The 27,126-nt window shown below is 49.0% G+C and overlaps 1 protein-coding gene across 2 annotated transcripts in view; it reads right to left on the bottom strand.

Annotated features, from left to right (window-relative positions):
• Positions 1 to 27,126, bottom strand: part of ESRRB (estrogen related receptor beta) — a 174,926-nt gene that overhangs the window by 26,068 nt on the left and 121,732 nt on the right. For both annotated transcript variants that reach the window (XM_032624607.1, XM_032624606.1), the window contains one exon: positions 9,524 to 9,640. In XM_032624607.1, coding sequence (XP_032480498.1) covers positions 9,524 to 9,640 — 117 coding nt within the window. The remainder of the gene's footprint in view (positions 1 to 9,523; positions 9,641 to 27,126) is intronic.

The following is a 27,126-nucleotide window of genomic DNA, read 5'->3' as shown; positions in this document are numbered from 1 at the left end:
AAAAACAATGTAATATACCTAAAACCACTGAATTGTACAGTTTAAATGGGTGAATTATATCTCAATAAAGCTATTAAAAGATTTTAAAAAATACTTCACTTTTCTCTGATTAGTGGAATTAAATAACATAAAATGTGTGAAACATAGTAATGTGCTCAGTACACAGTAGGCCCTCAATAGTCATCTCTTTCCTCTCATCTGCCTGTGAAAGTGGTAGTGTCTGCCTTAAACTGCTAGCTTTCTTCATGGGAAGAGAGAGAAACATACCCCTTTAGTTATAACTACCGTGGGTCAGATGTTTTAAAACTCTCAAGAAACTAAGGTTCAGAGAGGTTGAATATTGTGCCCAGGGGCACACAGCGCCAACACAGGTACTCTCTTGGATATGCTCGGCTGCAGCCATATAGTCCCCAACCCCCAGCGGTACCATCACTAGGCTGGTGGCCCTATAGCTACAGCGTCCAATCCCACTTCCCAGCTCAGGGCACAGGAAAGAGCAAAGAAGCTGCTGGGCTGCTCTGAGGAAGAAACTGCCTGTGGGGAGGGGAGTGGGGCTCCCCCAAGCCTCTGCCCCATCTACTGACCTATCCACACTGCAGGCACGTCAGAGCAGCCGGAGCCCGCGGCTGCCGTGTCCTGGATCACATGTCCACTTGCTGACTTGATAAGATGAGGCTTCTGACTTTTTTCTTAATGGAAGTAAAATAATTCCTGCTTCCCTCCGACTCCCCCGCTTCCCCTCGGTCGCCCCCCACCCCGACGCTGGATGAGATCCCAGCCTTTCCGAAGTAAAAATAGCAGAGTGTGCCAGGGCGGCAGCAGCGTGGGGGCAGTTTTAAGTTTCTTTCTTTTATCCCAGGCACTAAAAATAACCGGTTAAAGCTCAGAAAAGCCTGGCCCTGCACCTGGCCCCCAGCCTGTCCCAGGCGCTGCCCCATCACATTTCTCTTCCCACAGGAAAGGCTCAGACAAGGCAGAGAGGGAGAGGCTCTGAACCTGTGTCCTTCTTCTGCCTCCTCTGCAGAGCTGCCGTCCTGACACTGCAAAGCTGTCATGGTCAAGACTCTTCTCTTCCCCTTACCTAGAAACCCTCCCCCCCCCACACACACACAATTTAATGTCCTTGGTTTATTAAGGATGTGTGCAATGCTTTACAGTTTACAAAGCTATTTCCATATGTCATTTGATCTGTGTACCAAAATTGAGGGAGGGAGAACACATGATGGTTATTATTATTCCCATGTGAAAACTGAGGCTCAGAAAGGTCAGGTGACTTTCTCAGGGCCACACAGCCAGGAAAGGTCTGAGGGAGGATCTGAACCTTAATCTCTAAGTCTTATCTCCTTTGCCCTGAACTTGAGACCACCTACCCTGTATGATTGTCAGAATGCCCCGAAAGCCTTTGAACTACACAGACCTTAAGGACTTACCCACTTCGAGGTTCTAAGTCAATAGGGGAGATGTACAGGAATGGATAATTTTGCAATGCTCCTCTAATGATTCTGACTACCTACCAGGTCTGGGGAGCATGCACTAAACCTATTTTATGCAGTACTTTTGTCTAACCAGTGTTCCTTCCAGGAGACTTAGGTGTTGACTCTCTACCTATAAGTTCTACCAAACTATAGCTGACTCATCTCCAGAAAGAGGAACAAATCACACAAAAGGTGATAGGAGTACTCTGGGCTCCTGAGGGCCCAGGGGCTGTGGGTCACGTGGACACACTGATGGATACCCCAGCCCAGCAGAATGCCCTGCCTAAACACTCATCTACACCCCCCGCACGATCTGAGCTCCCTTCAGCCACCCTGTCTGGCAGGAGGTCCTGGGTGACAGGTGAGCTCACCTTGCTGCCTCCGACAGGACAGCTATCTCGGGCTGCCCCTTACCTGGTGCCATATCATAATGGTGAAGAGTGCCTCACTCCTGACTCACTATAAGCCCAGAGAGCCTTGCGGGTGGATAAACACACATGCCACCTAATATTCCAGGGCTTGTGCCAGCTGCTCCAGGATGGGTAAGATGGTACTGGGTGATGAGACCCTGGCCTTCGGCTTATTAAGGAAGTGTCCGCTCTCCTGCTGCTCTCTCCTCTGGACCCTTCTCACCCAGGGCACCGTGTCCCCAAGGACGTTTCAGTAGGGCTGTCCTATCCTTGCATTCCCAGCTGCCAAAAAGTCTCTAAAACTGAACACCTAACCAGGAAAGACTATTTCAGCCCAGCCTCCCTTTCCACTCCCTTCCTCTTTTTCCCACTTTGAGGAAGGGCTACAGGCTTTGCTACTGGCCAAGGCATCTCAATGAGTTGGACTGGGCTTCTTAGAAGGAATTCTTGTATAACCAAGGAGACTACATTCCACCCAGCTCTGTTATTTACTAGCTGCGTGGCCTTGGGCAAATCACTTAAACTCAGTTGCACTAGATCAGTCATGGCAAAAAGCTGTCAGCTGTGCCACCACCCTCCATTTCCTAGTCTGTGGCAGACATTGCTAATCAGTCACAGCACTCTTGCTGTGACTGATCCCAGGCACTGCCTAAGAAGCCTTCCAATCGTGCATTCTAGGCAGCTGGTCCCCACCCTACAGTTGACAGTCCAGCTAAAAGCAATTTGCCATCCTGGAGCCAGCTCATTGTACTCAAAAGTCAAGTCCAGCAGGATCCAAGACCAACATGGGTAAGGCAGATTAGGAAAGCATCTTTACAGTAGCAGGTTAAGTAAATAAATAATATATATTTTAATGACACAGAACTGCAAACCATAAAGGAGAAGACTGATACATTCAATTTATTAGAATTATTAACTTCTGTTCATCAAAGGATGCCATAAAGAGAAGAAAGCTACAAATGAGATTTTTACACCACCAGCTACTGAAAAAATGACTCATAAAAATGACCAGAATATATAAAGATTTCTAAATAAAGCAGAAAATTTGAGGAAAGCCTCAGACAAGTACCTCACAGAATACAACTCTGTTTACTCCTCTACATACTGTCTGTGGCTACTTTCACATTACAACAGCAGATTTAAATAGTTAAGACAGAGACCTTTTGGCCCACAAAGCCTAAAATATGTATCCGGCTGACTCCTGTAATACAGAAATGAAAATAAATGAATGATAGCGCCATGCAACAAGAAGCATTCACCTCAGAAATACTGATTAAAATAATTAAGATGCAGAAGAATATGTATAGTATAATTTCATTTAAAACTGAAAAACATGATATGATTTGAGATACAAATATATGATAAAACCATAAAGAAAGGCAAGGGAAAATAATGTGGAATCAGGATGATAGCTGCCCCTGAAAGTAATGAATGCGGCTCAGGCAGAGGGAAGCTCAAAAGTAAGGGTAAAATTTCTTTTTCTTAGACTGGGTGGAACGTTATCAATATTCTTCCTACTTCACATACGTTTTTGGCAAATGACAATGCCTGCCCTTTAAAATATGTTATTCTTTTCCCATCCCAACATAGTTTTAGCTGGACACATGGCATCCCAGCTAAAGACTACAATTCCCAGACATCCTTGCAAAGACGTGTGGCCGAGTGACTAGATTCCACCAATGGGCTGTGAATGGAAGGAACTTGTACTACTCTGGGTCTTGCCCTTCGAGGGATCGGATACAGGCTTTTCTTCCTTTTGGCTGTCTCGGAGATGGGTCCACAAGTAGAAACCACTTGTTAAGGATGGCAAAGCCGCCAACCAGTCCTGGATCACCTTAGACATATTGGACTGTTATATGAGAGATGAGAGAGAATTAAAGTTCTATCTTGCTTAGGTTTGAGTTTTTTGCTTTGAGGGAGGGAGTCTCTTTGCACAGAAGTTTAGCCTTACCCTAACTAATATAACATACTATAAATATTTTTCTGGATCTACTTGATGCTTACTTTTTTAAAAAAATTATTTATTTATTTATTTTGGCTGCGCTGGGTCTTAGTTGTGGCACGCAGGATCTCTTAGTTGCGGCATGCGGGCTCTTAGTTGCGGCACGCATGTGGGATCTAGTTCTCTGACCAGGGATTGAACCTGGGCCCCCCGCATTGGGAGCACGAAATCCTACCGACTGGGCCACCAGGGAAGTCCCTCAATGCTTACTTTTTAAGGAAGTGTTTTGCTTGTTTTCATTTTTATTTTTAGAGTGGATAGATATATAGTAAGGGCTGTCAACCCTTCAGGAAAGTTTTGTTGAGAAAGGGAGCAGGGTAAGGTAGCAGCAGCTGAACAGAGATCAAGTTTGGATCAAAATACACTTGTGGGTGTTTTAAATTAAATTCTGTTTGGGTGCTGATGAAAATGATCCAGCAGTGAGGAAGGGTTTGATGGGGTTGGAAGCAGACATGATACTATAGGAGTGAAGTCCCTAATAAAGAAAGAGGAATGCGATTCAGCGCAGAGATGGGGAGACTGGCTTTTGATAGGAACAGAAATACCTCTACCAAGAGTGAAGACAGAAAACAAGTAGGTAGGTTTGCGGATTCAACAGCAGGAAGTTTAGAAATTCCCCACTTGACTGCTTCTATTTTCTCAAGCAAATATCAAGCAAGGTCATCGGCCAAGGAGCAGGGAAAGAAGCTACGGGAGATTCACAACTGCCTTCTGAAACACGGAAGAAACCAGTGATGTAACATGATGCAGAGTATCTTAAATCAGTGACTAACATTTTACTCTGCGGTACAACTCTAGGGGTTTTCCCTGGTGAATCAGGAGCAAGATGAAACAGCAACTAACTACTATCATTCCCATTTTACAGAGGAGGAAAGGGGAGGCTTCAAGAAATTAGTAAATCACCCAAGGAGCTGATAAATGGTGCCGCTGGGCTTTTACCGGGTCTGTATGACCACTGAACCTGTTATCCAATGTCTGACGAGCCAGAAGCCCTGAATGAACAGTAATAAGGGCTCAGCACAGACAAGACCACTCCTGTGACTTCATTCAATTAACACTTCCCCAACCAGAGGTCATCAGGTCATCGTGCCTGAGTGGCCCAAGGCGTGAGGCCACATGGGAAGATCTTGTGAGGCGTCAGATGTGTGTGTGTGAGCATGTGTGTGTGTAGGGTGGAAGGTGGTTCGGGGGATACAAACAGCCATCAGAGTTCTTGGGCTCTAGTTCAAAACTATTCTTTGAAGTGCTCGAGAGTTGTTTTGTTTCAGAGCACTAATGTATTTTGGAAAAGAAAAAGAATTTTTAAAGGCAAGTCATCTCTCATCCTCCTTCTTCATTCACAGGGCCAGAAAAGTGGTATTTCTGGCATGGGCTAGAGGCGGGATACTCTATAAATACAAAGCCATTAAATCCCATGCAGCGGGAACCTGATCAGGGCCTCCTTTTAATTTCCTGACATGAGCTGGCCACTAACCCAATTACCCAGAATCCCCGGAGGAGCCCTCTGCCTTCCCAACAAGCACAAAGAGATTGAGAGCGTATTGCATGGATGTCAGCCCAGCTTTCACTGAAATCAAATATCTTTTAGAAAACACTTGGGGAAAGGCAGACCAGGGGCTGAGGGGAGGAGGAAATGAAGCGGGCCCGGGAGGCTGGTGGCCTGAGGGAGGTAAAGTGAGGTGAGCAGAAGAAGTTTGCGGGGAGAGTCTGTGCGGGAAGATTTGCAGAATTCCCGGATGTACGGGTGCCCCCTGTGACATGCAGCAAATGGTTTTCCAGGTTCTCCTGGCTTAGAGGCCATCAGGCCACACCCTCACCTATCTGGGGAGGGCGTCTCCATGGTCCTCCCAAGGGACCCTCTCATTCTCATTTTAGACCCCAGACGGGGTCAGCCTAAGGCGATGCCACCTCTAAGTCTCCCACCAGCCAATCCAGGAGGAAACTCAAGGCAGCTGGACACTAGTATGCCCCACCTAACACAATGGGCGCAAAGCAGAATATCTTTGAACCCAGTATTACTTTAACACGCCCAGGAAGCTGACATTTTAAAGCGGTCCCACAGCAGATCTTACCAAGGAGTCGTCCCATCTGGTCCTCACCTTGACCTGGTGATAGACAGGTGAAGAAATGCAGGCCCAGGCTCGTAAGTGAGAAATCATAGACAAAGCAAGGATACCTAAGAGCCAGGAGGGGACACAGGCACTGACACCCAGCCCAGAGCATATTTTGTATTCAGTTTCCTATAAAGAGAATCATCACTCTTTTCTCTGAAAATACAGATTTTCATACACGGGATTTGCTTGAAGCAAGACAGACCCTTGGACATCACCTGTGCTCCACAGCCGACGCTTCCAGAACTGACAGCAGCCTCGAGGCAGAGGCTGAGCCAAAGAAAGTCCCACTTCTGACCTTTTCCCTGGCAGCTGCTGGGCCCCCAAATCACGTGGCGCTCTCTCAGGTTATTTTACTTAAGAAAGGAAAGACCGAATAAGGCATCCAGAGCTTCTGGACAGAAGAGGGAAGCAGCGTTCTGATGTGCAGGTGAGATGCAGAGGAGGGGGAGGCTGGTCTTCCATTCTCCCCTTCTCCATCCCCCTCCCCCAGAAGACCCAGGACCCCAGCCCCTGGCTCCCCGATGTCGAGGAGCCTTGAAGATGGGGCGGGGGGGGGGGGCACCTGGGGAAGGCTGGGGTCTGCATTTCAGAGTCAGGTCAGAGTCTGAGGGAGACAGAGGGAGGCTGGGTGCCTGCACATGATGGGGGGTGGGGGGACGGGCACCTAAACAAAAGCAGAAGCCAGGGCAGCTCCCTGGCAGGGACACAGGCTTCTCGAGGAGGCGCGCTCCTCTTAAGGGGCCGGTCCCCGTGGAGCTTCAGAGCCCAGGATCTTGCCAAGGCTCTGTACTGCGGAGAAGAGCTGAACGAAGGCGCTCAGAGCCTTTGTGTCATCTTCCCCCGTCAGCAGCGGGGGCAGGGCAGGGGGGGGCGGAGGGAGCGTTCTGGTGACTGCCCTTCTCCTGGGGCAGAGCTCCTGAGGGCTGAGCCCCCGGGAAGTTCACCTCAGCACACCTGCCCGGCTCCCGCCAACAGCCTCAGATGCCCACCACGCGTGTGCTCCCCACCTGAGGCTCTCGTTCCCCCAGCAGCCCACACCATCATCCTGGGACACACAGCGTCCATCTCACTCCTTTTAAGTAGCTGGCGGGGTGCCTGGCCTGCTGTTGTCGATGGATTGCGCCCCCGGCCACCTGCTTCCCTGCCTCTGTGGATCCCCTCATCATTCTGCCTTTCTGGGGCGCCACTGGGAAGTACCCCTGCTCTCTTCCCGGCACCGGGTAACCCCTCAAGAGACTCTGCTCAAAGGTTGCAAGGTGGTCCAGGGATTTCAAGTGGCGGTCCCCACTTTTTCCTTATCTCTCCCTCCCTGCTCATAATCCTGGGGGGGCGGCGAGGTGGCCTGGGATTGGAAGCCTCCCCACCCCTGACCTGGGCCATGCGGAGCAGACACAGCAGAACAGAGAGAAGCTCCAGGCTCTGGGACCAGCTCCCCTCAAACCAGCGTGAGTCGCTGCCGGACTCAATTTTGTCTCCCTTCAAATGCAGGAGTATATTGATAGCAATCAGCTTCTTCTGTTCCAAGCTCCCCAGACGCTGTGAAGTAAGCCAAGAAGGCTACACGCTCCAACCAGGAAAGGCTGTTGGACAGCTGGCCCCTGCCCAAGTCAGGCCCCTCACACCTGGCTTCCCAGAACATCCTCACAGACTTAAGAGCAGAGTCTCTCCAAGGCTGACAAAGCCTTCGGTTGCTTCTCAGCAGCATGCAGAGGGGGGAGCCAGGAGACCAGCGCGGAGGCACGCTTCTGAGGGCCTCTGCGCCTCAGTTTCCTCATCTGTGCACCCCAGGATGCTCTGGAGGAGGTACAGAGGACCTGGTTCAGCCACTAGCTGGGGTCACACCCCACACAGGGGTAGACCAAAATTGGGGAGAATCAAAATGAACAGACACAGTCTTTCAGCAGGTCCAGCACAGCCTGTTTCTAATCTAGAAAGAGAACTGCTTCTTCAGTTGGTTCCCCGGGTGGAGCAGCTGGCATGCGAATAAGAGCTGAGGGGCCTCCTCCACGTCAAATGGGTTGCATGAAACAACTAGTAAGAAACGCAGTTTAAAGGTCGATGTGCCATGTTGACACAGGGGTGGTGGAGGAACCGGGCTCAGCTGAGGTGGAGGGAGCGCCTGGAATGGAAAACGGAGGGAGTCCCCGATTTCCACATCACAACAACGTCCAAGTCGTCCTACTAACAAAGCACCTTAGATTCGGGCCCTCTTCCCAGAGGGCACCTGGAAGCCAGGATGGGAGGAGGGCCTCGGGCTCTTAAAGGCTGGTAAAGGCTGGGCTGGGCTCCAGAAGCCCCTCCCAGTGAAGGCCTGCATTCCAGTCCTGCCCCTTCCTCTCCTCTCCCAGCCCCTCTGGATTGGATAATCTGATCACCAGCACACACCTCTTTTCCTGACTCCTCTCATTTCTGCAAGGATCCCAGGGCCCAGAATCATAAAAGCTGATCTGTAGAAATTGTCACTGGCTCCCCTTGAAAGCAGGGGAAGGGGAGAAACACACACACACACACACACACACTACCCGTACCCAAAAATGGCACTAAACGAGCCTCGTCGGCCTGAGCAGATCAACAGGGAAGGTGGTGCGGGAGACCGAGAGCCGTGCTGTCCTAATAACGAGAGCCACAGGTCACTTACAATTCTCTAGTAGCCACACTAAAGAAGGTAAAAAGAAGCTGTGATATCAATGTCATAATATGTTTTGTTTAATCCAATATGTCCAGAATATCATCATCTCAACATGTGATCATTTAAAAACTTATTACCACAATATTTTACACTCCTTTTTATCATCCTAGTAAGTCTTCAAAATCTGGTGTGTATTTTACACTTAGAAGACGTGGCTCACGCTGCCGTTTTGGATGGCAGGGCTCTAGAGGAGAAAGAGAGGCAAGAGGCAGAGAAAGGAAAGGGAAGAGAGAGGATGGGGGTGGGGGCAGGGGACAGGAGGAGGAAAACACTGGCCAGCTGACAGCCATGTCCTGTGCACCTGCTGGGAAACAGAGGTTGACCTTGGCAGGTGAAGGGTACGTGACGTGTCATTCTGGGCCTCAATGTCTCTGCTCTCTGCATGCCCACACTCCATGGGCCACCGAGAGGTAATAAAGCATCCCAAGCCTTCCTTCCCAGGGTGGAGAGGGTTCTTGGCCCCGACGAGGGCCTTCCCCAGAGCGCCAAGCCAGCTTTTCTAAGGCCCAAGTGGGGTCATGATTCCCCAAAGGATCTTTAATGGAGAACTTCCAACTCCTGTTGCCCAGAAGCGTCCCGAGAGCACGGAGAGCTTTAGCTGCACACGGGGACTGGAGGCTGCACACCTGCCTGCAGGGTGTGTGAGACAGGCAGCCTGGGGGGCAGGGCCTTCACCCGGGCTACAGGGAGAGACCTGTTCTCGTGCGCCGCTCAGGGAGAAGGTCCTGAGCTTGCTGGCATTTCCCGGGGGTCTGAGACTTCCCGTGGGAAGAAGAGCTTGCCCAGGACCCAGGCTTCAGTTCCGCCTTGCATGGCCAAGCGGGGCCTCTTACCTTCCTTCAGCATCCCCACTTTGAGGCATTTCATGAAGCGACAGGCCTGGCAGGACTTGCGCCTCCGTTTCGTGATCTCACACTCGTTGGTGGCCGGGCAGCTGTACTCAATGTTCCCTGTAAGCAGACACAGAAGGGTTGCCAGGTACTGCCCCCATCTGCCAGCCACAGGCTGGATGGGGATTCACCGACCAAATCACTACTCTCCAGCCCCGAGGTTCCCACAGGGCAGTGGTTCTCAAAGTAGGAGGTGCTCCGAGACACGTGCCAGGGTGTTTCCTACTCTCTTAAATACAGAGATCCCGGTACCAGAGGTCAGGTCGGCCAGGCAGCCACAGCTTTGAAGAATGGTCACCCACAGTTTTGAAGCCACCACTGAACTGGGACATCAAAACTCACTGAGCTGACATTTTATCCCAAGCAGAGAAATTTTATCCCACTGCTGACCAAAACATCAGTGTGGCCCACCGGCCCTATGCCCTCCAGCCTGGGCCCCAACTCATGGGAAAAACCTCTTGGCAGCTCTGAGCCCGCAGGGACCGGGGCCTGCATCCCACATCCCACGGCAGAGGCCCAGGCCACCCAGCTTGGCTGACCTTGAGAAAGTCACTTTCCTCTCACTGAGTTGCAGTTTCCTCGTCTGCAAAATAGTCTGGTATCTGCTAAATGAAGGACTGAGCGGGACCAGGTGCAGAAGACTGCCTTAAAGATCGTAAAGCGCGATTTGAAGGGAGCTGGTGATTTTAAGCACAGTTCATCACTGCAGAGGGAAACTGTGATTAATTTTCCATGTCACCCCTTAACTGGGTGATAATAATGGCTTCCGTGAACCTGACCCCATGCTCCTAGTAGGCTGTGAGCACCACGAAGGCAAGAGGTGTGCTGTTCATCACGTCATCTCTATTGCACTGAGATCAACCCCTGCTGCCCAGAAGGCGTGCAAGACCAGCCTGCTGAATAAAAAATCTACCGAATCCTCATAGCAACTCCATGACGTAGGTACTGATACCATCCCCATTTTACAGATGAGAAACCTGAGGCTTACAGAGTGGTTTACAGTCTTATTCAGGATGAGCTGATCTTCGAATGCTCTGGGGAGGCCATTGTCCCTTTGCAGGGCCTCATCCTGGGAGGGCTGACAGCATGGTCGGGAGAGGCTGCAGCTGCCTTTCTAACGTTGGGGCACAGCATCTGCCCTGAGTGCTCTTACGTGTCTGCACTCATGTCACAGATGTGCACTGTGCAGCTATAACAAGCCTGGAGGCCAAAGGAAAGGCAATGGGAGGGGGAAAGGGACTGGAATTGTTGGGGGTGGGCGGAGAGACAGGCAATAGAAAGATACAAGTGCAGGACAGCGGACCACTGTGCCGTTTTGGATTTTATCAAGTCTCCTCGGCCCCCGTCCCAGCCAGTGCAGTCTGCTTGAGTCTGTGGTTTTCAGAGAACAGACTCTGAACTACTGCAAACCTTTCATCCCAACACCCATCCAGCTGCCACCTTCTCAGGGAGCAGGGACAAGTGATGCCCAGCAAGCCGCTTGCCCAGATTCCCCTCCTGGGCCCAGCTCACCCAACAAGGACACTGCCTGGCACGGAGCAGCCTCCAAAAGGCCACTCCCAGCCCTGCACCGTGCTAGAAAGGGCAGCTCCAGGCCTGCCTGTGCCCAGAACCCCGCCCCCCACCACACACACACAACCCATCCACTTTAGCAGCAATAAAAGCCACCTTCATTGTGCACCTGCTATGAGCGTGACCTGCCTCAGATCCCTCCATCCTCACGGCAACCCTCTGGGACCCACCAGTGCCCCATTTTACAGACCAAGAAACTGAGAGTCAGGGAGCTGAAGTGAGTTACCCGAGGCCACACAGAGCCGCTGTGCCACCCCTGCACCCCACAAGAAGCTTGGGGACTTCAGACAGGCCCCTATGCTAACCCAGCTACTGAGGTGGTCTAGAGGAAGGGGAGAGGGGCTGTCCTCAGGTGTCCCCGTGCCTCAGCCTCCCCAGGTAGCATTTGGATTTTCTGAGAACAAACATGAACCAGGTTCCACCACTGACAAAAGTGTTTTGAAGTACTGAAATCATTGAGCCCCAATTACAAGATGCCTAAGTACACTGAGTACTCACAACGTCCCAGTGAGGATTCCGATCCTCATTTTGTACAGGTGAGAAAACTGAGGCTCACAGAGGTCGATTTGGCTGGAGCATCTTATAGATCTCTCTCTCTCAAGTCTAGCCGGCACCATGCTTCTGTGGGGAGGGGGGCCAGAAGCCATCCTCTGTGCTGGAGGATGGGAGGTAAGAGGAAAGGGGAGGAATAAAGATTCCGTGTGCCCCTCCCTTCCATTACCTGACCCTAACCATTTCTTAGGTCACTCTCTTTGTGACTTCTTGGGAAATAATTTCAATATTCACATAAGCATGGTAAGATTAAAAAGAGAAACAGGGGAGGGATGAATTAGGAGCTTGGGACGTACAAATAAACACTATTATATATAAAATAGATAAACAGGGGCTTCCCTGGTGGCACAGTGGTTGAGAGTCCACCTGCCGATGCAGGGACGTGAGTTCGTGCCCCGGTCCGGGAAGATCCCACATGCCGCGGAGCGGCTGGGCCCATGAGCCATGGCCGCTGAGCCTGTGCGTCCGGAGCCTGTGCTCCACAATGGGAGAGGCCACAACAGTGAGAGGCCGGGGTCCCCAAAAAAAAAAAAAAAAAAAAAAAAAAAAAGATAAACAACGAGAACCTACAGGGAACTATATTCAATACCCTGTAATAATCTATTATAGAAAAGAATCTGAAAAAGAATAGATATATATGTATAACTGAATCACTTTGCTGTACACCAGAAACTAACACAACATTGTAAAGAGAGAGAGAGAGAGAGAGAGAGAGAAACAGAAAGGAAGAAATCCCATACATAAGCTAGTCCATCCAGGTCTATCCCGGCTTAGAAGGTTCTGTAGGATTTGGCCCCGACCTCCCCCCACTCCCCTCCTCTCTCTCCAGCTTCGCCTTCCCCATTGCTCTGCGTAACTACCAGTTCCTGGAACTCAGTGACCTCCCAGGCTCCCAGGCCTTTGCTGCTTAGGACAAGGCCACTCTGCTCCCTCCGCCTCCTGGCCTGGCCTGCCCACACCTCCTGGTCCCCCTTGGGAAGGTGACCCTTCTCTCCATCACCCGGTCGCCACTGTGTGTCTCCTCCTCCCAAATCATCTTTTCTCTGTAGTCCCAGTGCCTGGCACACAGTAGGTGCTCAATACACACTGAGAGCTAACACTGACGAGAGCTTGTTATGAAGCAGCTGCGGTCCTACTTTTCTTATGTTGAATCTTTAATTTTCCCAACAACACTGGAGGTAAACATCTTCCTCTCCGTCTTACAGATGAGAAAGGTGAGCAGAGTCCAGGATGAGGCAGAGCAAGGACTTGAAACCAGGGGGTCTGGCTCTGCTCTGCTCCCCTGGGCGGTGAGTTTACAGGGCCTGGGGCATGGGGACTCGGGCCGCCTTGGGATGCCACTTGCAGGTGGCTAACTCTTCATGTTCACTGGCCTCAGCCCCCGAGCCAGCCTGTCAATCCCTTGAAGGACAGATCTTAGGTTGTCACTCCAGCAAGGGGTCCATAAGTATCTGTTGATTTGGCACTGCTGCTCTCCCAGAACAAGAGACTGAGCATTAACAAGAACCTAGGGATGTTCTTGACTCTGTGGGTGTGGCTGTGTGTGTGTGTGAGAGGGAGAGAGATCTAATTTTTATTTATTTATTTTTGTTCCTTTCAATTTGTTTTATGGCCCCAGCGGCTGACTGCCAGCAAAGCCAGGCTGGTGGCCTTGCCTTGTAATTTCTGTAAGTGCCTTCTTGATAAAGTGATGAGATTAATTCATCAGAATTCCTGTGGTCTCTGGAGGGCAGTCTAGGAGAGCACAGGAGCAGGGAGGGGCGTGTATACACACACACACACACACACACACACTCACTCACCAGGGGCTGAGGGGTGGCAGGGTTGGGGATGGGCTCTCACAGGACAAGGACACAGCCAACATCTAGCATAAATTCAGAGTTCTAACCTGGGAGTGTGCCCAGTATAGACATATGCAGACTCTACCTCAGGCAAATCACCCAACTTCTCTGGGCCCCAGCTTCCTCATCTGTAAAATGGGCACAATATGTTCCCAACTGTACAGTCCTGTGGATTCAGCACATAAAGGGCTTAGTGAAGTGCATGCACTGGGTGGCAAGCAATCAAACTGAACATGCTTATTTTTACATGCATCAGGGCTGCCAGGGTACATATAGCCAGAAGACCCCAGGGTAAGTCCTTTCCAGGTGTCAGACCTGAGGCCAGCCACCCATTCTGCCATTTAAGAACATTAGGACCAGGCCTCCCATAGATAGACCTCAGAGCTGATGCTGCCTGTGGGAGGGAGGGAGTCAGGAATGATCTGGATTTCAGTGTGACCTCAAGGCACAGGGGAACTCCCCACCATCAACTCTCTTCAATCCTGTGCCCCAGGAGAAGGAAAGCCCAGGGGCATCCCCATCAGCTGTCCTGAAACAGCTGCAGGAAAGTGGGCAGTCCCCTCCCTGGGGCTCAGGGATGGGGGCTGCAGAGCTTAGATAAACAGCTCTTGAGGAATTTATGGGCTCAGGGGCTGCTGGTTAACATCAGAGCCTGAATGGCCACCATTTTTAGCTCTGGAGTGATAGGGCTGGGCTGGGAGTCACTTGGTTCCACTCCCTTATTTATCTCACTCCTGGAGGAGAGAGACTCTCCCTTTCATCTCTGCACGGTCCACTGTCCTCAGCTCTCCACTCTTCCCTCCTCCTTACCCTCCAGCTGATGATCTCATTCATGCCACTGGCTTCAGCTTATGTAACTGGCAAGGAAGGGCAGCAAGAGGCACTGTCTGTGCTTCAAACCCTTATATCCATCTGCCTGTTGGCTACTTCCACCTGGAATTCCCTTGGGTTCTTCATACTTCCTCCACTTGAACCCATCCTCACCCAGACTTTCTCTTACTGTGTTCCTTGTCTCAGCAAAGCCATCACTAAGCCACCCGCCACCTGGGTCAGAAACTGAGGTGGCATCGTAGACTCATGCCTCTCCTTTACTTCTAAGGTCCTTTTCATCCCACCTGCCTGATATTTCCACCCTCCTTCCCCTCCAGCCGCAGCTAGTTCCCACGCCCGTCGTCTCTTCCCTCTCCTCTAATGCACTTGCTTCCTCTTGTCACCACTGCCCTTTCCAATCAGTCTACCCTCCACACCGCCCCTGGAGAGACATGAATAACTCCTGTGCAAAATGCCTCGATGGATCACCCACTTATGTCTGCATGCCTTCCCAGGAGCCCACTAAAGGGCAGCAAGGGAGTGAGAACAGTCACGGAAGAATGAAGGAAGTCAAAACCAAAGTAACCAGAGGGGATTCCAGATAAGAAATAAGCCCTTGTACCGCAGAACCTCAAAAAGCCTCAGGTGTTGAAGACACAGTAGAAGATGGAGTGAGGTATGGGAGTAAAAATAGGAATTTGCTGGAAGTCTGTATTTAAGGAGTACTTAGATGCCACTACAGGTGGCCACCAAGGATCTCCCCACAGCCTGCACAAGAGAAGCCAACTTAATCTCTGGAGAGTATAAGCAAGTGAATCCGGACTCAGGGGCCCCAGGCTTAGCTGAGGGCAGAAGGGAAGCTGAAGTTTCCGAATACTGCACACCAAAGAGTGAGACCGCCCAGCCCCACTCCCCAAGCTCACTCCCCAAATTCTAGCAGGCAGACATCTACTCCACACCCTCACTCCCACCCTCCACTCTCCACTCCCCTAGCCCGAAGATGGGAATTTGTAGCAATCTTCTCTGGAAAAACAAATGGCATCAGAGAAAAGACCAGCAGGTATAGGGGCAGGACAGGAATAAAGACACAGACGTAGAGAATGGACTTGAGGACACGGGGGAGGGGGAAGGGTAAGCTGGGACGAAGTGAGAGAGTGACATGGGCATATATACACCACCAAATGTAAAAAAGATAGCTCGTGGGAAGCAGCCACGTAGCACAGGGAGATCAGCTAGGTGGTTTGTGACCACCTAGAGGGGTGGGATAGGGAGGGTGGGAGGGAGGGAGGGAGACGCAAGAGGGAAGAGATATGGGGATGTATGTATATGTATAGCTGATTCACTTTGTTATAAAGCAGAAGCTAACACACCATTGTAAAGCAATTATACTCCAGTAAAAATGTTAAAAAAAAAAAGACCAGCAGATAAAAAATAAGCCAAAGGAAAGCTCCTTCTATGCTTTTTATCCCTGTTTGCATTTAAGACAGCCAAGGATTATCACTACATCTGTGAAAAGCTTCAATATAAAAACTAACCAAGATAAACAGGGGGAAAATTATGTGGGAAGAAACCAGGACAAAGCAAGAAGGAGAAATAAACCTCCACAAGCAATACTCAGTATACTGTTGACTTGAGAAGATAAAAATACTGCATTCATGAAACAAGAACAGCATGCAATAAAAATAAAGTATAAAATGGAGCTCAGGGACTTCTCTTGTGGTGCAGTGGTTAAGAATCCACCTGTCAATGCAGGGGACATGGGTTTGAGACCCAGTCCGGGAAGATCCCACATGCCGTGGAGCAACTAAACCCGTGCGCCACAACTACTGAGCCTGTGCTCTAGAGCCTGCAAGCCACAACTACTGAAGCCTGCACGCCACAACTGCTGAAGCCCGTGCACCTAGAGCCCGTGCTCCACAGCAAGAGAAGCCACAGCAATGAGAAGTCCGCACACCTCAACCAAGAGTAGCCCCCGCTCACCACAACTAGAGAAAGCCCGTGTGCAGCAACAAAGACCAATGCAGCCAAAAATAAATAAATAAATTTATTTTTTTAAAAATGGAGCTCATAGAAATTAAAAATACAAAAAAATTCCAAAGAATCAACTAAGCAGCTACTCTAAAATAGAACAAAAAATCAAAGAGATGGACAATAAGCCAGAAAAGAGGTAAGAACTAGAAGATTGGTCCTGGAAACTCAATATCCAACCCTGAGGAGTTTTTGAAAGAGAAAACAGTGGAGAGAAAGTTATCGCCAAGGGAGAATGGGAAGGCGAGAAGAGGGGAGGGACGAAAATGTCTAAGACCAGAAGAATATGAGTTTCCAGGTCAAAAGGCCTGCTGAGAGTCCAGAAGAATGAATGAAAATGACCTGGACAGCATTATAGAGGTGGAGAACAGATCAGTGGCTGCCAGGGTCAGGGAGGGAAGAGACAGGGAGGTGGTGTGGCTGTAAAAGGGTAGCACCAGGAATCCTGTGTGATGGAACCGTTCTGTATCTTGACTGTGGTGGTGCTCACAGGAATTTGCAGTGATAAAACTGCACAGAACTTAACACACACACACACACAGATGAGAGTGTACAACTAGTAAAATCTGAGTAAGGCTGATGGATATCAATGCCATTTTCCTGCTTGTGGTATCTTGCTATATATACTTATGTTATATAGCCCATATGTGTTATGTCATATAGCTACATATAGTTATATATGCTACATTGTTATGTAAGATGTTACCACTGAAGGAAGCTGGGTGAAATGTATGGGATCTATGTACATGGAATCTCTCTGTAATATTTCTTATAACTGCATGGGAATCTACAATTACCTCAAAACAAAAATATAATAATAATAATAATATAGGGCCTTCCCTGGTGGCGCAGTGGTTAAGAATCTGCCTGCCAATGCAGGGGACACAGTTCGAGCCCTGGTCCAGGAAGATCCCACATGCTACGGAGCAACTAAGCCGGTGCACCACAACTACTGAAGCCTGCGCGCTCTAGGGCCTGTGCTCTGCAACAAGAGGAGCCACCACAATGAGAAGCCCGCACGCTGCAATAAAGAGTAGCCCCCGCTTGCCGCAACTAGAGAAAGCTCACGCACAACAACGAAGACCCAAAAATAAATAAAATACATACATTTTTTAAAAAGTATCTGAAGGTACTAAAAAAAAATAATAATATAAAGACCTATACACACAACATAGATTTTTTTATCATGGAAGACCAAAAAAAGATCCTAAAAACTTTCAGCAAGAGTGTTAAAAACAAGTCAAGGGCTTCCCTGGTGGCGCAGTGGCTGGGGGTCCGCCTGCTGATGCAGGGGGCGTGGGTTCGTGCCCCGGTCTGGGAGGATTCTGCGTGCCACGGAGCGGCTGGGCCCGTGAGCCATGGCCGCTGGGCCTGCACATCCGGAGCCTGTGCTCCGCAGCGGGAGAAGCCGCAGCGGTGAGAGGCCCACATACCGCAAAAAAAAAAAAAGTCAAATACAAAGGATCAAGAATAAGATTGGCCACCATATCTCAAACCATAAGGGAAAAAACCCTCTCTGTACACACACAAATACACAAAACTAGTGCATATACTCGCCACTCTTTTTTCTTCTTAGCACTCATCACCTGACTTTTGTTTATTTAGCTTGTTTATTATCTGCTTTGTTCATTGCTGTTTTCCAACACCTAGAACCATGTCTGGGAAAGAGTGAGGCCTCAGTATACATTTTCTAAGTGAATGAATCAAACTTCTGGACAGCAGCACTAGAAGCTAGAAGACAAAGCAGCAATGGTGTCCAAATTCTGGGGAGAAATTATTTTCAACTAGCGTCTAATGTATGGGTTGAAGGATTGAGTAAAGACATTTCCACACATCCAAGATGTCAACAATTTTACCTCTCCTGTGCCTTTCTAGCATGAGCTTCTCCCCCACGCCCCACCCCAAAAAGGAAGGACCCAAAAGGGGAAGAGGACAGAGGATCCTACCAGGAGAAAAGTCAAGGGGACATCCAGGAGGAATTGGCAATAGACAAAGAGATTTAACCAAAAATTGTGATATAACCATATTCAGACAATGGGAAGACGGGAAATGTATGTGTGTTGGGATGGTTTGTATAATGGGAACTAACTCTTCATCTTCCATAACAGGAAGTCAAGAAATAATGTAAAATTGCTGTCAGTAAGTATAGCTATAAAATCATAGTCGTAATTAAGAAGACAAAGGGCTAGCAGAAAGATTTTCTTAAATGGCTAACTCTAGATCACGGAGGGAAAGGGAGAGAATGGATAGGGTCAGGGACCCTTATTTTTCATTATAAGAGTTATACTTTGGATCTTTGTAAACTATGTGCATACATTACTTTGGTAAAAGTTAAAAATTAATTTAAAATTAATTTGTTCATTGTGAGGGGCTTCCCTGGTGGCGCAGTGGTTGGGAGTCCGCCTGTGGATGCAGGGGACGCGGGTTCGTGCCCCGGTCCGGGAAGATCCCACATGCCGCGGAGCGGCTGGGCCCGTGAGCCGTGGCCGCTGAGCTTGTGCGTCCGGAGCCTGTGCTCCGCAACGGAAGAGGCCACAACAGTGAGAGGCCCGCGTACAGACAAAAAAAAAAAATTAATTTGTTCATTGTGTAAAGATGAAATCTAACCTCCAGGGAAAAGCACATCGGGCCCTTTATGATCTGGCCACCTCTGACCAGTCCACTGTAACCTCCCTCCACCTAGGCCCCCGGTTTGTAGGCTCCAGAAAACCACATGGAGCCTCTGGGCCCTCTCATACCTCCCTCTAGCTGAAACCCCTCCCGGCAAACTCTTCCACATCCTTGGAGCCTCAGCGCGCATGTGGCCTTTTCAGTGACGCCCTCTTCCCTTCTGTCCCAGGTTGGCTTACATGCCCCTTCCTGTTTGCCCCCATAGGCCTCATCCATCACCCCGCCTGCCACACACATACACACACTGAAAGCAACTAGCTTAATGTTTCATAATCAGGATTTTGCATGCTGTCCTCCCTTCTGAACTGCGCGCTTACTGGGGATAGAGATTGTTAGGTCTTTCATTTCTGTATCTCAAGTACAGTGTCTGCCCCCTGAAGCACCCGTTGATCAAGGCAAATAAATTGAAAGCAGGAGTTCCCACCCAGAGAAACCTAGAATTCAACAATGACCTTCCAGTTGTCAAGTGCAATCCCCTCCCTTGGGCCTTCCCCAACCTGGTCCTTCCTGAAGCAGCAGACACCCATCACACCTCTTAAAACCCACTCTGTTAGATTTCATCTCCCTTCTCTCCAGGGACTCTTGTAACGTCTCTGATCGCATCTATATTTATTGCATAGAATCTAAGATGCTTTTGATGGTAAGATTGCACCATTATTTTATATACCACCAAGAGAGGAAAAACATCTGCCAATCAAAGTATGGCTGTGCTTCCTTGACACTAGTATTTTCTTTTTTTTTTTCTTATTAAAAGAGCTCTTTGAGACTTATTGATAGATACAGATTTGATCATACGCATTCTTGTGGATACATGAAAGGGAAAACATAAGAAAAATAAATTGAAGATATTGCTAAAATTTCTCAGAGTGTGACTCTTCTTAATCCTTTTTGATCAAAGTCATTGTTTTTGTGTTTTTCTACAGTTCGGTCCTCTTTGCTAACAAAGGAGCTGAGGACGCTGTGCTTCTTGAGTGTCCCTTGTTCTCGTAGGGGTCTCCTTCCAGGTCACTGGCCCCCTTCTGCAAGTTTTAATGTGCTTGTGAGGGCAGTGATAACCACATACATCTGTCACCTAGCAGACAGTAATCGGCCCAATTCAGAGATGTTACATGGGGGAAACGTGCATCTTACAACTGACAAAATATGGTATTTCTCAGTCTCCTTTCAAGGCTCTGACCCCTTCCTTTCACCAGGGTCCCTCTTCCTGGCGCCTTATCCCTTCACCCTCTCCTTCAGAGCAGCTTTCCCTAGAACAAGCTCTCCCAGAGGGCCTGTTAAATCAGAGCCTCAGATTCTGCAGTCCTGAAATCTGCATTTCTAACCGGCCCCCTAGTGGAGCCTGTGCTGAGGTCTGGGGACCATACTTTGAGAACCCCTGCCCTAGAGGATCTCATTGGACCCAAAACCCCACTCGGATTTTACTCTTGGGGTCTAGCCCTGCATTTCCAACTGCCCAGGTTAAGGCCTGTGAACTGATCAAACTCAACATGCCTCAGACTTCATCCATTATCCCAACCTCTCCTCCCTGCTCACCCTCCTTCCACCAGCAAAATTATTCTTTCTAGGTTTCTCCCCCGCCAATGGCCTGACCATCCTCTAGTAGCCTAAATTAGAAATCTAAGAGCCAGTCTCACAATCCAGTTACTATTTTTTTATACTGAAATCACTTTCAAAATCCTAACCTCTCCTTTTAACCTTTCTGCCACTGTTGGGGTTTGGATGCTTCTAAGTGGACTGTTAACTAGATCTCTGAACTGGACTGTTAAAATCGCCACCTAGTCTGCCGGCCCCTAGACTCTCCCATCTCCAGCCCATCTTCCCTATCACTGCCAGAATTATCTTGCTAAAAGGAGATGTGATTAATTCCCTGCTCAAAAATCTTCAATGGCTTCTCGTTGCCAAGTATAAATAACAAATAACAAATCCTATTTATCTAATGGTTATCATAGTCCAGGCACTAAGCTAAACACTCTACATTCATGTCTCATTTAATTTCTGCAAGAATATCCTGGGAGCAGGAACTATTTATTAGCCCCATCAGTCCCCTTTTACTGACAAGGAAATGAAGGACCAGAGAAACGAAGTAACTTGCCCAACTTGACACAACTACGAAATTGTAAAGTTGGGATCCTAAGCCAGGTGAAGCAGCTCAAGCAGAAATATTACTCTATACTTTTCCTACCAAGGGCCTGTGAAAACCTTTGACATCCGGTCCCAGCTTCTGTTCCAGCCCCTCACCTACCACTGGTCCCCTCTTGCTGAGCAGAGCACACTCAACTCCTGTGGGCCTCTTCCTGCTGTTCTTTCTACCAAGGATGTTCACTTTCCACTCCAGCTTAAATGCCCCTTCCTCCGGGAAGCCCTCCCTGCTCTGTCTGGCTGTGTCTCACCTGACTTTCACCCTGGCTGTGCCCCTGAAAAGAGGAAATGTGATTTGTTCTTCCTCTCATTGCCTCAGTGCCTGGCAGACAGCAATGTTTTGTGGGTTTAATTGACTCTTTTTATGCATTTGTACAGACGAGGAAACTGAGGCCAGAGGATCCTAGGCCCTGCTCAAGGTCAGCTGGCTGGCGAGTGGCAGGGCTGGGACAGCACTCCACTCCGGGCTCCCACTTACTCCTGGCTTGTCTCTGCATCCCTGTCATAGTCTCTGTCCCCTGGGATCCCAGGCCTCATTCACCAGGACAAAAGGCCTGGAGGTGGTCCAAGGCAGGATAACCCATCAATCATCCCCCTGCCCCTCTCCTTGGGGAGTTTCCTTCCAAGCCTGCATCGGGGCCCCATGTGAACAGAGGGAGCTCGGTGCCAGGGCCTCTTTCTTGCTTGTTCCTCTTCATCTTAAGGAGCTACTCAAGGGGCCTCCTGGTGACCTGCAAAGTTGGCCACTTGCCCTGGGAACACAGGGAAGGGGACAGGGCAGTTTTACCCTCCGCACAGCCCCTCATGGCCACGCAGCATGTGTTGTCAACGGCTTCCATCCCACCTAGAAGAAAATCCAAGTGCTGCACTCACCACGGCCTGAGTTTTATCAGCCTCTCAGCCCCGTCTCCTTCCACTTGGCCTTTACTCACTCGTAACAGCCACAATGGCCCTCCTTCTGGTCCTGAAACAGATCCGCTGTTTCCCCTGCCTGGAACGCCCGAACTTGCCCTTACCTTGAAAGTTCTTAGCACGGCCTTACCTAATCCTCAGACTAAATTAGACCCCCTCTCTCAGCCACCTTTGCTCTCATCACTGGTTTTTCTCTTTCACAGTACTCACCTGGGTCTGTCATTATGCCTCTTTGTTATCGTGTATACTGTCTGCCTTACCCCCGAGAATACAAGACCACAGAGTAGGGTCCATTGTTCTGTCTTCAGCTGCCAGCACAATGGTTGGGACTCAGTAAAGTATCACCAAAGAACTGAACAAGTGCTTCCTAAGCTCAGATGTAAGGCAGGAGTTTTCCCCCAACACTGTCCTTTAGAAAAGAGGAAGTGGGCTTCCCTGGTGGCACAGTTAAGAATCTGCCTGCCAATGCAGGGGACACGGGTTCGAGCCCTGGTCTGGGAAGATCCCACATGCCGCGGAGCAACTAAACCTGTGAGCCACAACTACTGAAGCCTGCGCATCTAGAGCCCATGCTCCACAACAAGAGAAGCCACCGCAATGAGAAGCCCGCGCACTGCAACGAAGAGTAGCCCCGCTCGCCACAATTAGAGAAAGCCCGCGCGCAGCAACGAAGACCCAACGCAGCCAAAAATGAATGAATGAATTAATTAATTTTAAAAAAAAGAAAGAAAGAAGAGGAAGTTGCTTAATATCTTTATCTTTGTGAAGTCTCTTATCAGAGGTGCTGTGTCAGTCCCTTCATATTGAACAACTGCCTTTTGGGGAGACTCAGTGCCCTGAGAAGACCCCAATCAGGGCTCGTCACAGACTGAATCAGTAACAAAGGCAGAAAGAAATTTAGCCCAAATTTAGTTATTGCTGGGGATATGAACCATAATTAACAAACACTGAGAGTCAAAAGCAGTATGGGGGCTTCCCTGGTGGTGCAGTGGTTGAGAGTCCGCCTGCCGATGCAGGGGACACGGGTTCGTGCCCCGGTCCGGGAGGATCCCACATGCCACGGAGCGGCTGGGCCCAGTGAGCCATGGCCACTGAGCCTGCGCGTCCGGAGCCTGTGCTCCGCAACGGGAGAGGCCACAACAGTGAGAGGCCCGCGTACTGCAAAAAAAAAAAAAAAAAAAAAGCAGTATGGTACCTGGTATGTTGTGGAAACCATGACTATAAATTGACCCAACTATATAAAATAGGTAAACAACAAAGATCTACTGTGTAGCACGGGGAACTATACTCAATATCTTGTAATAACCTATAAAGAAAAAGAATCTGAAAAAGAATATATATATACACACACACATATATATGTATAACTGAATCACTTTGCTGTACACTTGAAACTAACACAACACTGTAAATTAATCAAACTTCAATTAAAAAATACTGACACAACTAAAAAAGAACTATCCTAATGGTCTATGAAATGTACTTAGTGCTCAAAATAAAAATCTGAGGGACAGCAGCACATACATGCTCACATAATCTCCCATAACCAAGATGAAGTGAAGGTGGTGTGCTCTGGAACACGGCACCAAATGATGCGGAAAGTGGCAAAGACACTTTCATCAAAGAGTCACGTGAAACATTTGATAAACCTTGCCTTCCAAAATGTTAAGAAAAAGTTTTTCAAAAAATAATACATGGTCTTACATAATATGACTGAAAATATGCAAGTTTAACAAAAGGGCATATTGTTGTGGGTTTTGTTTTGTTTTGGGCCACGCAGCTTGCAGGATCTTAGCTCCCCAAACAGGGATCAAACCCATGCCCCCTGCAGTGGAAGCACAGTCTTAACCACTGGACCTCCAGGGAAGTCCCGGAAGGGACTTTCTTTTAAGACTGGAGATACTAACAGTATTTAAATGCTGATGGAAAGGAGCCCATAGGGAGTGAGATGATGAAAGAGAGGAGATGATGGGTAGGAAGGTCTCTGGGAAGTGGTGAGGAGATGGATTCCAAGCCTGAGAAAAGCTGAGCCTGGGGTGGGAGCCACCTCTCCCCGCATGAGTGGGTAGCAATGAAGATGTGTGCCATCAGTGAATGAGAGATGCTGCCGAGAGTGGGTAGGGCTGGTGGCAACAGGCTGAGGGAGTTCCCATCTGAGGGCCTCCACTTTCTCCATGGAACAGGAGAGGAGGCAGGGTGGTTGCTGAGAGAGGGTCAGAGTTTGGGGGTATAGCTTAGCAGAGATCCCCCAGGTGGCTCCCCGAAGGGCCCCCTCATCACTGCGGTACTCATGACAAAGGTTTTCATTACTGTGGGTCAGCGTCACAGTCCAGAAGCTGGCACTTAGCCCTATGATCCAAAAGCCTGACTGTGCCAGCCACAGAAAAGGGCTCCATCTCTCAGGGGCTGACTCCCATTGCCCAAATTCAGGGACCAGATGTATAAGCCCAGGATGCCTGCACACTCAAGTATGATAAGAAATTGATCTACCCAGCCAGCATTCTAACCAGCAAGGTGGCTCCAAGCAGAAGACCAACAGGGTACCCAGATTATAATCAGAAAGATGTTAATCAAATCCATTGAATGTTTAATCACAATAGGCTGTCCCAGGCTGACTCCCTTTACCTCGGGCGGGGACTTTGCCAAAGTCAGCTTTCTTTTTCTGTGCCTCCAGGGCTGATCCATCCTCTTTTTTTTCTATAGATATGCTAGTAAATTCAATCAGGTTGAGGGTGGTTCCTTTGCCTTGGAGCCTTTCTGTCCCTTCAGGACTGTGCCTTTTTGTCTACCTCCGAGCTCATCTACTCTGGGTGAGTGTCATAAGCCCCAGCACTGACAGCATAGAATTGGACAAAGTGTAATGAAGACTTAACATGCATTACTAGGCATTGAGGGCTGGTGGGCTGCATCTACCTTGTTCAATGCTGAAGTGCAGGGCGGCGGGGGGTGGGTGGGTGGGTGGTACAAGTTTTTACTGTAAAAAGCCAGAAAAGTGTCAGTGCTTTCTGCGTGTGGCCAGAAGGTCTCTGACAACTACTCCACCAAAGCACCAAAACAGACAATATGTAAACAAATAGGTGTGGCCCTGTTCTAATACAACTTCAGTTACAAAAGCAGGAAGCCTCCGGCAAACTGTACTTTGCCCACCACTCCCGTCCCCTCCCCCCATCCACACAGCGCTAGCCGCCACGCACACACACCATCCCCCCCCCCCCCCCCCCCCCCCCCCCCCCCCCGCACAGACAAACACACACTGAGTGTTCGATAAATATTTGTAGGCAAGGAATGGCGGTCGGAGGGCTTTCTCCCTAAGTCTATCGTGACTTCTTTGTTTCCATAAATTTCTTCTCATGTTGATGTAACCACCGAATTGGGCAGATGGAAGGGATCTAAGGAGGGAAGGGGGGGGTTGTGAGCTAGCATGATTTTCAGAGCTGTCCAGGCGTTTACTTTGTGAATGGATCATTCTGTGACTAAAGGCCTTTTTAAAGATGGCCTACATACCCTCCTTAATCGGGGAGGTGCTTAGGAGACTGCCTTGGCTGGGCTAAGGCTCTGCCTGCAGCCTCGTGTGCTCTAAGCCTTAGATTCCAGCTTCTTGAGGGCAGGTACCCTGTCTCTTTCTCTCCCTGAAGCACCTTACTAAGCGCAGGGACTAAATTAATGCTCTCTTGGTACTAAACTGACTCTGGGGTTGTCCAATTGTAGACCATTTGTTTCCTCTTTATATTTTCCCCATTTTTCCAAATTTCCTACAACTATTATGCTCAGAAACAACAAAATCAAAATCTTTGTTAGAAGAAAACCAAATAATTGATAAGATAACCAGAGCAATCCGTCAGCCTTAGAGTTCACTGGTCCCTGTTTCAGATAGAAACCTTTCTGGTTGGAAATGAGTTACTCTTCTTGTGACAAAGAAACGAGAGTACTTCAGTTCTGATCGCAATAAAGCCTGCTGTTTGTCTTTGGACTTCTAGGAAGAGATCTTTTATCCTTTACAGGGTAGCAAATAACTAAGACTATTTACAAATCCTTCCTCTGGGCTCTTTATTTATTTATTTAAAAAAATTTTTTTTTGGCTGTGTTGGATCTTTGTTGCTGTGTGCGGGCTTTCTCTAGCTGCGGCGAGTGGGGGCTACTCTTGGTTGCGGTATGCGGGCGTCTCATTGCGGTGGCTTCTCTTGTTGTGGAGCACGGGCTCTAGGCACGCGGGCTTCAGTAGTTGTGGCATGTGGGCTCAGTAGTTGTGGCTCGCGGGCTCTAGAGTGCAGGCTCAGTAGCTGTGGCGCAGGGCTTTGTTGTTCCACGGCATGTGGGATCTTCCCAGACCAGGACTCGAACCCGTGTCCCCTGCATTGGCAGGCGGATTCTTAACCACTGCGCTGCAAGGGAAGTCCCTTCCTGTGGGCTCTTGACTTGCAGAGGATGTTGTCAGCACCCAGGCCGCTGTTGAGGGTATGGTAAGGTTCTTGAGTCTACACCAGGCTCTGCTTTCAGAAAATTTAATCCAGAACTCTCCAGCACATTTAAGAATATGGACAGAAGAAAATTTAACTGTCTCTTAAAAAGCAATTTTTCAAAAACCGCCCTCCGAGAGTCTAAAATGGTGGCAATCTTACCAAGATTACTTCCCAATTTGGAAAGAAAAACACTGTTATTTCAGTAGCTTAAATTGGTTTAAACATCTCATGTTTATTTGTCAAATATCCAATGATACTGATTGGATATTGGACTGGAGGTTTTCAACCCTGGTTGAGGCAGGATACTGAGAATTAATGCAGTGCTTTTGACATCTAGAGATTCCAGGGCCTCCTCCCAGACTGGGGAATGTGAAGCTGGCAGGGACCAGGATGCATCCGTTCACTGTGCTGAAGGCTAGCACGGTGCCTGATACAAAAGTGCTCAATCAATATTTGCTGAGAGAAGTTGGTATCATGACTCCTTTGGGGAAAGGTCTAGGGAACTGGGGCCTAGGGTTTTAGGAAAACTTACTCTTTACTGTCTTATTCCTTCGTACTGTTT

Source organism: Phocoena sinus, chromosome 2, assembly GCF_008692025.1.
Source record: "Phocoena sinus isolate mPhoSin1 chromosome 2, mPhoSin1.pri, whole genome shotgun sequence".
Classification (NCBI taxonomy): Eukaryota; Metazoa; Chordata; class Mammalia; order Artiodactyla; family Phocoenidae; genus Phocoena; species Phocoena sinus.
Note: the sequence above shows the minus strand (reverse complement) of the source record. Positions and strands in the feature narration are given on the sequence as shown.